This window comes from Populus euphratica, unplaced genomic scaffold (assembly GCF_000495115.2).
Source record: "Populus euphratica unplaced genomic scaffold, PopEup_1.0 scaffold1019.1, whole genome shotgun sequence".
NCBI classification, from domain to species: Eukaryota; Viridiplantae; Streptophyta; class Magnoliopsida; order Malpighiales; family Salicaceae; genus Populus; species Populus euphratica.
In genome coordinates this window covers 22,770-34,432 of record NW_011500876.1, presented here as the reverse complement: position 1 = coordinate 34,432, position 11,663 = coordinate 22,770, and the positions used below count along the sequence as shown (strand labels likewise).

The following is an 11,663-nucleotide window of genomic DNA, read 5'->3' as shown; positions in this document are numbered from 1 at the left end:
TATCGTATAAAACTTGTAGACATTAAGAAAAACTATTTTGGTGGTTAAAAATGACTTAAATGATGAGTTCATCTCTTATAGTTAAAATCCGGTGATCTTTCTTTTTCATCTCTTTAAATAGGGATCAAGAAATAATGCAAATAAAATTTTTTATCAAAAATAATTTTTAAAAAAATTAAAGGGATCTAAATAACATAGACTATGTTATTTTAAAAGATGAAGGGATTTTTCATGAAATCTCTAGTATGTTTGATATTTTTTTTCAATTTGGTCATTCTATTTCTAATCCTTTCTTTGCCCTTTAATTAGAATTAACTTGCTTGCCCATAATAAAACTTGAGAAACAAAATAAATTATTAAAAAATAAGCAATAACTTGTGAGAACATGGATAATGTTTATCTGCCATAATTATACCACATCTTTTCGTGTTTTCCATAAAGATAACTAACGGATCAAAAACCAACAATAACTTGTCTCTAATCTTCTTTTACTGATCTAGGTCTTCAGCCTCTTGTTTTTTTTTTTTTTTACAATTCCATCCCTCCGTCCATGTCACCTTCCAGTATATCAAATCTGATTGTTCATGCATTTGAATTACAATCCAAAAAAATAAATTGATTAAACTTAACAAGTTGGATATAGGGATGAAATTACAGAAAAAAGAAAGATTGAAGATCTAAATAAGATTAAAGAAAGGGTTAGGGACTAAGGTCATGTTGATAGAAAGTGCAAGATATTTTTTTGATCAATTAGTAATAAACTAAATGCCAGTTTTAGCAAGGATTTGAAGAATGGAAACTGAGTTGTACAGCGCTGTATAAGGTGCGTACTGATCTGTAGTTTTCTCGGAGCTATAAATGGAATCAGACTCCGAAACAAAACAAAAGAAGCGGAAGAACATGGAAGATTGAAAACCGTGACGATCACTATTGATGAATCCATCAGTAAGTAGATCACCGTTGCCTGCCCCAATCTTATTTTGAATTTAAAAATTCAAATCCCCCTCTCTCCTCCTCAAAATAATCCAAAAAAAGAAAACGGGTGAAAGTTAAGGTTTACCCTCCTCGCACTTTCAAATCTCCTTCCCCCTTTACTCCCCCTCAAAACCCTAACACTCAGTGCACCCGCTTTCTTACGCTCTTTTGAATATCCCTCCGTACAATCACGCGATGACAGCTGTCATCCCGCCACCGTTCTCCGGCCGTGAACTCTCGAATCCACCAACCGACGGTATCTCGAACCTTCGATTCTCCAATCACAGCGATCTCCTACTCGTCTCCTCGTGGGACAAGGTTCGCCCTCACCAATCAAGTCACTTCCAATCTTCAAATTTTACTGAATAACTCAATATCTGATTTTTATTTATTTATTGTAGACTGTGAGGTTATACGACGCCAGTGCTAATGCTTTGAGAGGAGAGTTTTTGCACGGTGGTGCCGTGCTTGATTGCTGCTTCCACGACGATTCCTCTGGGTTCAGTGCCAGCGGGGACAATACCGTGCGACGGTTAGTTAGTTGATTTCCACTATTTTTTTGTTTGGTTCTCGAGAAGGTATATTGAAGCAGATTTTATGCTAAACTGCAAAATTTATGGATTTAGGAATTGACTTTGAGTATTATGTTATGGCAAGACTGTCTAGAGATTTTATTTTTTAAATCGGTTTAGATTTTTTTAATTTTGATGATTTAGGTTGGTTTTTAACCACGGAAAGGAGGATATTCTGGGAAGGCACGATGCACCTGTTCGCTGCATCGAGTACTCTTATGCAGCAGGTAGGTGTGCTTGAATTATGATTGTCTGACAAGCTGTGTAATTTTGAAAGCGAGGTACTTCTGGTGTGTATAGCTTGCTAGTGTTTGGTCTCATTGACACTCTCTCGGATGTCCAACTTTTCAGACAATCCGCCTCTAATTACCACTTGTTAGTGTTTGATCTTGCTGATGCATGTTTATATGTCCAGCTTGATCTGTTGTGCTTTAATGTTGTCTATTTGCATGGACTAAATGGTTTGCATAATTGATTATTACTTTTTACTTGGATATCTTTGTCAGTCATGGTAAAGGTATACTTAGTAACAGGCCCTAGGGTTGCAAATGTGCAATCCCAAGTACGGCAATGCACAAATGAGATCCTGAAACAGAAAAAACAGAATAATATTTGAAAATGCTAAAACCAGTCAATCAAAAGAAAAATAGGCTAGGAAGGTAAAAGATAAATAGTCAACACATGGGCAAAGCTTAAAAATTATTTTAAGCTTTAAAGACAAAAAAACATGCAGGACTACAAGAAAAAGCTGCAGGAAATGACTTGTAGTTACTGGCTCTCTTGTGCTCATTGAACTTTTATTTTTCAGATGTTCAGCTATGTTAGTTGATTTGTTTATAGATATCATGCTGCTCACATGCTTGCCTTCGCTCTCTTGACTTGTAATGAGGTTGTGAAGAATTCCACCACTGAAATAATTATATAGAATACCAGGGAACGATTTCTACTTATAAAAAGATTATGGCACATTCCTCTCTTTAATTCTTGTTTTACCATCTCTCCCTGACTACAGGGCAAGTAATCACTGGTAGCTGGGACAAAACACTGAAGTGCTGGGATCCCAGAGGAGCTAGTGGGCAAGAGCGCACTCTTGTTGGCACATATCCACAACCTGAGCGTGTTTACTCCCTGTCTCTTGTTGGAAATCGTTTGGTTGTAGCTACTGCAGGAAGACATGTTAATGTCTACGATCTGCGAAATATGTCTCTACCTGAGCAAAGGAGAGAATCCTCTCTGAAATATCAAACGCGATGTGTGCGGTGCTATCCCAATGGCACAGGTATTGATCATGACACTGAACTGACATCATTTTCACTGTCTTTGTTGCTACATTTTATGGTGGGTGAAATCATATGCTAGTTCTGCAGCCTCCCAATTACAAGCCATTCTATTTGCACTGCATTTAAGTTTGTTGGTGCAATGACTTGCTTGAATTGCTTTATCATGAGGCTATTTTTAGTTGCTTGTGTTTTGCTATAAATCTTGAAAAATTCACTAAAACTGAAAGTTGTTCAAAGGAATCTTCTATATACTTGTATGGTTAAGTTTTATGTTCTGCTCTTCCATGAATAGCATCCTCTTGCTTCAAATAGTTCAATAAGGTATTATTGGCAGGGAAAGTGCCTTGTACATGCAGTGATGATTTTCATCTATGTCATGAATTTTTGTTGCTTTGGAGCTCTCTCATGGATGACTCTTCTTCACCTGAATTACATGATGCAGGATATGCTCTCAGTTCTGTTGAAGGACGAGTTGCAATGGAATTTTTTGATCCTTCAGAGGCCAGTCAAGCAAAAAAGTATGGTTCCTTTTCCTCTATACCATGCTGCATTTTGCAAATTTGATTTGTCTTTTCCCTGATAGTCTTATACTTTTTTTTTTATGATTTTTCATGTCTTTAGGTTAGATGACTATGTAAATATCTGGTTGGAACACTTTTAATGTTGCATGATAGATGTTTAATTTACTCCTTTTCCATGCCAATTTCAGGCACTAATGGGTATTTTCAAAGAAATTCACACGGTACAATACAATTAAACTTTTGGTTGTCCCCTATAGCTCCTCCTCTGTGGGAGAAGCTGTGAGGTAGATTGTAGTCTATCAACTTATCCGAGACTAGGTCAATAATGATATGAAATGTGTATAAAAGTGAATACCCTTCATTACAGGGTAAGAATCAATCCATGTGTCATGTCACTATTGACTTGGTATATGGAAAAGTTGGTAGACTAAGCACTAAATTCACCTTTTGTGGGGTGAGCTTTTTGTACTTTCAGGTGGTGTGCACTCTATATTATCAAAAAATGCTGTGGTTTTCATGGTATCATTTTCAATGTGAATTCTCCATAATCTGGTGATGGTAGTATGCATGTGTGATTTGTATCAAGTTAACTAGTCATTAAATGGATGCACTTAGGGTAAAAGTTACAACTGTGCAAAAATGAAGGCAGCCCATGTATACTAACAAATAATATCCTTTATCTATCATTCAATGTATTTGATAGAGTTGAAACTTTGTGCAGGTATGCGTTCAAGTGTCATCGAAAATCTGAGGCTGGAAGGGACATTGTCTATCCTGTAAATGCCATTGCTTTTCATCCCGTGTAAGTTTCTGAATACTCTTCATGCATTGAATTTATGAGCTTTTGACAAAATAAAAAGGATAAACAAAGTTCAGATTTTCGCCAAAGGTTGATTTTTATCATGTAATGCATGCTTTGTTTATTGTGCAGCCTCTCAATTTATATTCTGTCTCTGTTCATGTTATGCTATGGTAACTTGCTCATGATAAATGGCGTATCTTGCACTTGCTGTTTAAGGGCAGGGTTGGCTAAGCAAAAGGTTACCCTACCTTAAAATTGTATGAATAGATGGACTTCGAACCCAAACCACAATATGATATGTAAGACCAAAGCAAAATGAACATCAAAATCCATTCCATGTGCATTTTGAAGCTCTAGTGTATGTTTAGCTGACATTCACAACTTTTTCCTAGCTGACAAGTTCTCATGTTGAGTAATTAGATGAATTTTTTTTTTAGAGAGGAGCACTCATTCTGTTTGTAGGATTCAGAAGCCCCGTAACTAATATTTTTGCCTAACATAACCTCATTGAAAACATCCAAGTAATTATGTCTTGATCAAGATGAAAGCTGGATTCTTTTCTCCATTTTTGAGCTTACGATGACTGAAGTTGATGTTTTGTTTGGCATGCAGTCATACTGCTGGCCTGTTTCTCTTCTACTATTTTTTGGTCACTTATCTTACATCGAAGCTCAACTTGCAGCTATGGTACATTTGCAACTGGAGGTTGTGATGGTTTTGTGAACGTATGGGACGGGAACAACAAAAAGAGACTATATCAGGTTCATGTTTACAGAACATTTGACAGTATTAATTTACTTGCGGAAAGTTTATAGCTTGTTACAATTTTGCTCTTTTCAGTACTCAAAGTATCCATCAAGTGTTGCCGCACTTTCATTTAGCAGAGATGGCCGTCTGTTGGCTGTGGCATCAAGTTACACTTATGAAGAGGGAGATAAACCGTAAGAGTCATTCTAATCTTACCTCGCCATTTCTCTTTCCATGTTTTCTCTGATTGTTGCATGTTCATCTTTCCAGCCATGAGCCAGATGCTATCTTTGTACGAAGTGTAAATGAAATAGAAGTGAAGCCAAAGCCGAAAGCTTACCCCAACCCCCCAGCATAAGTGAGCCCTTCGAATACCACTGGTCACTAGAATCTTGGATGTGCAATATCTCATGGTTTTCTAGGCGTTTTTGTTTCCTATGAAGCTTTCAAATCTTGATGTGTGCTCATGCTTGAATCAAGTTGGATCACCTTTCCGCTTCCAGTGACCCTGTAGTTTCATTTCTTTTTAAGTGATCGTGTAGGTCTGTGCTTAGAACTTTGGATTCTGTAATTATTCATCTATCTAGTCTCCTAGATATAACAATAGAATGTGACCATGCAACGCATTCTTATCACTTTGCAAGAGTAGCAGCCGAGGAAGAAGTTCTGTATGATTATGTTGGATGTAATGTCTAGACAGCCCAGTTTCAATGAAATGATAATCCGAAGGTATTACCAATACAAACACAGTTAAGTTTTTGTTTGTCTTTACGTTTGAAAAATGTTTTAAAAAAAATTAATTTTTTTCTTCAAATTAATATTTTTTTTATGTGTTTAGATTATTTTAATATGTTAGTGTCAAAAATTATTTTTTAAATATTTTTTTAATATATTTTTAAATAAAAAATACATAAAAAATAATCGCTATCTCTAAATTAACCAGGGTTGCGTTCCTTGGATACAATTTAAATAGGTTTTTGTTTGTAGAATGCTTGAAAAATTGATGGTTTTGTTTTGTTGCCACTTATTTTGGAGATATATTTGTCATTTAAATGGAAAACACCAGTTCTAAGCTCATCTCTCACCTGCATGTTAATACAATCCTGGTTTTGTTTTATTTTATTTATTATTATTAATAATTATTTTTAACTGAAACTTTTAAGGGAAAGAATAGATGATGAGATAGTGTTGAACACATTTCAAAGGCGTAGATGAACATTTTGATGAAAGCGATATGCTCACACAATAAAAAGCATGCACGTTGGATAAGGGCTTGATTAGAAACACTGATTGCATCACAGCTATCAAAATATTTTTGATTTATTTTTAATTTAAAAATACAAGTTATAGTATAATCGTGCTCGTGCTCCTAAACATGATAAAGTATATTTGACAAATGCTTTTTGAATAAACCTTTTTCATAATGATTGGCAATGCTAGTTATTTGTTGTCTTATGAGTACTTTGTTGTATTATTAATATTGTATCTATTATAGTCGGTTCATTATATAAAACTTATTAGATTTAACTAGATATTTGCCTATATATTTATTTATTATAGATACAAATGTTTTGTGTATAATAACGATGAAGATTTTATCGATCATTAACAGAAATCCTCTACTAGAAGCATTTGTGTTGAGGGCAATCTGGGATTTTTAAAGGCTCATGGGTTATCAAAAGATTATTAATAAGTATTCTTGTCTTTAATTTTTTTTTCAATAGTAAAATGACTTATTTATTTTTAATATTAATAAAATTTAGAATTGTTAACAAGAAGTATTTTTGTCTTTTGTTTCTTAGAATACAGTAAAAAAATGTCTTTGCTCTTAGAACAATACAGAAACTAAGACATGCACTAAGGAGTATTTTTGTTTTTTCACCCATGTTTTTTATAGTTTCCATACCTATGAAAGATATTTTGATATTTTTGATATTAAAAAATTATCTTTTATTTTTAAAAGTTATTAGTGTATGCTCTTTACATGCCAATACATAAATGATATATGTATCATTTAATAGGTGAGGGGGTGAGGGGGCAAGGGTAACTACTTAATAATCAACTTTGTTTTTTTGTTTTTCTACTATATTGTAGGAAACACCACTGTATTTTCTTCTTCTTGGTGTCGCACGTGGTGGTGGATGTTTCATGGTTTATCACAAGTGATGGTTTTTCTTCTTCTTTTCTCTCTTACCTAAAAAATACATGTTTGTCCTTTTTGAATTTCATTCTTTTAATTTCTTTTTTTTCTTGATTATTTTATAAAATTTTTATTTGTTTTCAATTTAATCCTTCAATTATCACTTGTCATATATTATTTTTTTCTAGTTCGGTCCTTATTATTTCTAATTTGTTTCCTTGTTTTTTTATAAGTTTTATTAGTTTTTAATTTTATCCTTCAATCAAATTTTATATTGTTTTATTTTTTTTTAATTTGGCCTCATTCTTTTGATTTTATTTTTCCTTGTGTTAAAGTTATTTTCTTTTCAATTTAACCCTTCAATTGAAAAAAATTGGTTGCCCTCTAATTTATTTTTATTTTCATCTTTATTCATTTAATTTTAATTTTTTTTATTTTATATCCTTTTATACAATTGAATTTTTTTTTCGATTGCATCATTCGGTGTTTGATTTGTTGGGGTTTGTACCTCATAATTCTTTTATTTTTAATGCTTCAGATCTAATGATTCGGGTTACATGTTTAACATGTTAGTAATGATTAACATTTATTTTTTTAATCATTCTACATTATTTTTTTTTAAATATTGGCTTGTGGTTATCTTCAATTTCTTTTCTAATGATTTATTATAGTCTCATGACCTAAGTCATTGGTTTTGCAGGCTTTTTTGCTATGTATTTTTTTTAAAAACAATTTGTATTTATTTTTTCAAAATATTATTCTGATTCTTTTATAAATTTTTTTTATATAAATGGATTTTATTTTAAAACATAATAATAAATACTTATTTTTAAATAATATTTCCAATATGTTCGATCTTGCATAATTTTTTTATTTTATTCAATTAAGTTATGTGTGTTTATATTTCTATTATTCTGTATTTTTTTAATAAACGCAATCAAATAAATATTTTATTTTGCAGGATCAAACATCTTAAACTATGTTCATGTTTTAATTTTTTTTAAATTTCTCTTTTATTTATTATTAACTATTGTTTTCATTTATTTATATAGATGGTTGTAGATTTAACTAATTAAATATTTATATGAACTTCTTTATATATATTAAAAAACATCAAAATACCTTTTATATCCATTTTTTCTTTAAAAAATATTTTACAACCCAAGACGGAACACATGTCAAATAACTAATTTTAAGTATGATGGTTAATATTCATAAGTGTAAATTGTATATCAATAATTATATATAAAAACCAAAACTTAAAAAAAAAAACAGTAATTGATTATTGTACATTTCATAACTTCTAAATTACTACATACTTAAGCACACTACTTTATAAATTCAACCTCACCTCTAATTAAAGAAAATGATCAATATTAATAAAATTCTTTGTACAAATTTATTAATTCCTAAAAATTTCTCAATTTATTTTTCCATTATTTTCTTATGTATACACAACTATAACCTTAAATAACCTTAAATGAAAAACATCCTTGTTAAGTTACACGTAACGTTATCATACAATATTGGTACTTTTTTTTCTTAATTATCATGATTTTTGTAATTTTAGAAACATGAAAATAAAAATAAATAATACTAAAATAAAAATAAAATTATATCAAAATTTATCAATGAAAGCATATAAATGAAATATAAATATAAAGAAACATGAAACATTAAGGAATATTCTAAAATAAATGGAGAAAGTATTGTAACTTTATGTATGTATTATTGTTGATTATTTTAATGTTTTTTTTCATAATTTTTTTATAAAATTATATTTGTTGATTTTATTTTTTTTAATATTGAGTTAATTAAGAATTTAAATTTTTAATTTTTTTTAAAATACTATAAATTGCTATAATATTTTCTTACATAATTTGTTTTGTTATGATTTTTTTTTAAATTATTTATCTATTTTTTTGGTTTTTTTTCCTAGATTTTTTTCATAAAATTATCTTTGTCAATTTTATTTTTTTAATATTGATCTAGTTAAGAATTTTGCTTTTGAATGTTTTTTTTTAAACACTATGAATTATTATAGTATTTCTCCACATAATTTATTTCGTTATAAGTTTTTTTTAAAATTATTGGTCAATTTTTTTTTAATATTGAGTTAGTTGTAAAATTACAGCTGCAACTTTTTTCACAAATATTCTATGTATTGCCACGGTGTTTCGCCACATAATTTGTTTTTATGATTTTGTTCAAAATTGTATTTTATTTTTTTAATATAGAGTTAATTGATAATATAGTTTTATAAATTTTTTCTTTAAAACATTGTGGAGTATTACAATGTTCCTTCATATTGGTTTTTTATTATTGTTTTTATTTTTTATAATTTTTTAAATTATATTTGTCAATTTTATTTTTTAATATCAAACTGATTAAGAATTACAATTATAATATATGAAAAAATACTGTAGTTTTCCTCCCAAATTACTATGAATTGTTATAATATTTTATCCATATGTTTTTTTTTGTTTTCTTCTAAAATTATCTTTGGAGATTTTATTTCTTTGATGTGAAGCTAGTTGAAAATTAAAATTATAAATAAAACTAAATTATATGGGGTGAATATTATAATTTTTTTTATAAAATATAAATTGTTATAATATTTTTCTATATAATTTTTTATCAAAATATCCTTCTCAAGAAGCCTTCTCGTCGTCTGCTTTTTCTTTAAACTAGCCTTCGCGTCATCTGTTATCTACGTCCCCATCTCGTTCTTTCCACGCCTGCGCACACCTCGTTAGCTGATCATGGCGTTCGCCGGAGTTACAGTGACTTGTCATTCCAGTTATCTACTCCCTCGATTCTCTTCTTGCAACTATTCTTCTATTCCCCTTTTAAGTTTTGGAAGATTCCCATTATTTATTTCTAAGGAATGCTTGAGAGTGAGTGCTTATGCGACCGGGTCAAAATGGGCATCATCACCATCATCTCTGGAGACAAAACAAGGAGTTTGGGAAGATCCTGATGATGGAAGCGGCAGTGATTATGACCAAGAAGATGAAGAAGAAGCGAAAGAAAATGACTTGGATTTTGAGAGTAACTTGGAGGAAGAAAAGAATTCTGTCACAGCTACTTCCACTGTCACTAACTCCACTACAGAAAATAACTACGGGGAGGATCTTATCAAAGGTGGCGTTCACTGTTCTCTTTCCCCCTGTTTTAATAGTGCTATGCTATCATTTTCTCAAGTGGAACATTCCTATTCCTTTAGGGGTGAAATTTTTCTTTACCCAATGAATGAATTTGACGTTGTTCTGTAACCACTGCAGAGGTTGAGCAACTTTTGGGACCAGAAGAGAGAGAAATTTTCCAACAGAATGCATCTCCTAATCTCCGCAAAATATCAACTGTAACCTATGATGATAACGTTTTAGAGCTATTTTCCTTCTGAAATATGTGTTTTTCTTTTTTCATTAAGAAGTAGCGTTTATATATGTTGACTTGCTGCCATTTGCTAGAGCATATGGGCTATGAGAAAAATAGTAGTAAACATGCAAAATCTCCTTTCAGGCAAAATGGAGTCCACTCCAGACCCTTGCTCTATCAGGACAGATAAAATTTATGGACAAGTTGCTTGATGATGGATTAGATATTGATGACCAGGATAATGTGAGTTCATTCCTTTATTGTATTCTGTTTATAGCTTGTACTTTGAGCATAAATCTTAAGTTGAAATTGTTGACATAGGATGGGTTCACGGCATTGCATAAGGCAATTATTGGCAAAAAGGAGGCTGTTATTAGTCATCTTTTAAGAAAAGGTGCTAGTCCACATATCAGAGATCGGGTGAGGTTAATATTTTGATTGTAGCAAGTGTTTTTTGCCCCTGTTCAATTTTGTTTGCATTTCTAAGGAACATTTGTTGCCATTTATTTATCCCTGTAATAGGATGGTGCTAGCCCTCTGCATTATGCAGTTCAAGTTGGTGCAATGCAAACTGTAAAGTTGCTGATAAAATACGAGGTTGATGTCAATGCTGCGGATAATGTCAGTACAAGTTTCCAAATTGTTTCTGAACCCTTTGTTCAATTGATCATATTCTAGTCCCCAGAAATTTTATAACATTTCTTGCAGGAAGGATGGACTCCATTGCACATTGCAGTCCAAAGCAGAAATAGAGATATAGCTAAAGTCTTGTTGGTCAATGGTGCAGATAAGACCAGAAGAACTAAGGTAAATGTTTGCGATTTTATATTTGAAGGAAAAATTGTTCCAAGGAATGCTGAATTGCTTCCTTGTTTTTTCAGGATGGAATGACACCCCTGGATCTTAGCTTATGCTTTGGCAAAGACTTTAGGTCATTTGATATTGCAAAGTTACTGAAGGTTTTACCAGCCAACAGGGAATTATAATGGATGCAGAAACCTTGACAGTAAATACAAGCAGAAGACTATACGAAGCTGCTGTGCATTTCAAGGGCATCGACTATTTTTGTGTATGCAGATTCTGAATGGGTCTGTTCATCTATCGTGTATGAGTTTTATTGGGGTTCAAAACTCCACTGTGTTGTCCAAGAATGAACGTTGCTTTGTAAACCGTGTGACTTGCACGGTGAAGCCCAATCAATCTTTGGGCAAAGTAATTTTGCACCGAGGTGAAGAAGCCTGCTGA

The 11,663-nt window shown here is 31.7% G+C and overlaps 2 protein-coding genes across 2 annotated transcripts in view; both read left to right on the top strand.

Moving 5' to 3' along the window:
• The first annotated feature begins 810 nt into the window (after nt 1-810).
• LOC105116681 (mitotic checkpoint protein BUB3.2) lies at nt 811-5,642 on the top strand. The gene is made up of 9 exons (XM_011014129.1): nt 811-1,293; nt 1,377-1,507; nt 1,692-1,774; nt 2,560-2,826; nt 3,270-3,345; nt 4,070-4,150; nt 4,833-4,911; nt 4,991-5,091; nt 5,168-5,642. The coding sequence occupies exons 1-9, from the start codon at nt 1,171-1,173 to the stop codon at nt 5,253-5,255; spliced, it is 1,029 nt and encodes a 342-aa protein (XP_011012431.1). The 5' UTR covers nt 811-1,170; the 3' UTR covers nt 5,256-5,642.
• A 4,085-nt stretch (nt 5,643-9,727) lies between these two features.
• The window catches only part of LOC105116682 (ankyrin repeat domain-containing protein EMB506, chloroplastic-like), a 2,374-nt gene continuing 438 nt past the window's right edge, over nt 9,728-11,663 (top strand). The window contains exons 1-7 of the mRNA XM_011014130.1: nt 9,728-10,181; nt 10,322-10,401; nt 10,563-10,661; nt 10,740-10,838; nt 10,941-11,039; nt 11,127-11,225; nt 11,300-11,646. Coding sequence (XP_011012432.1) covers nt 9,800-10,181; nt 10,322-10,401; nt 10,563-10,661; nt 10,740-10,838; nt 10,941-11,039; nt 11,127-11,225; nt 11,300-11,404 — 963 coding nt within the window. The 5' untranslated portion in view covers nt 9,728-9,799 and the 3' untranslated portion in view covers nt 11,405-11,646. The remainder of the gene's footprint in view (nt 10,182-10,321; nt 10,402-10,562; nt 10,662-10,739; nt 10,839-10,940; nt 11,040-11,126; nt 11,226-11,299; nt 11,647-11,663) is intronic.

Coding starts and splice junctions, on each gene's coding strand:
- LOC105116681 (XM_011014129.1), top strand. CDS start 1,171: ATGACAGCTGTCATCCCGCCACCGTTCTCCGGCCGTGAACTCTCGAAT. Junction 2,827..3,269: donor GTGCTATCCCAATGGCACAG/GTATTGATCATG, acceptor TACATGATGCAG/GATATGCTCTCAGTTCTGTT. Junction 4,151..4,832: donor GCCATTGCTTTTCATCCCGT/GTAAGTTTCTGA, acceptor CTCAACTTGCAG/CTATGGTACATTTGCAACTG.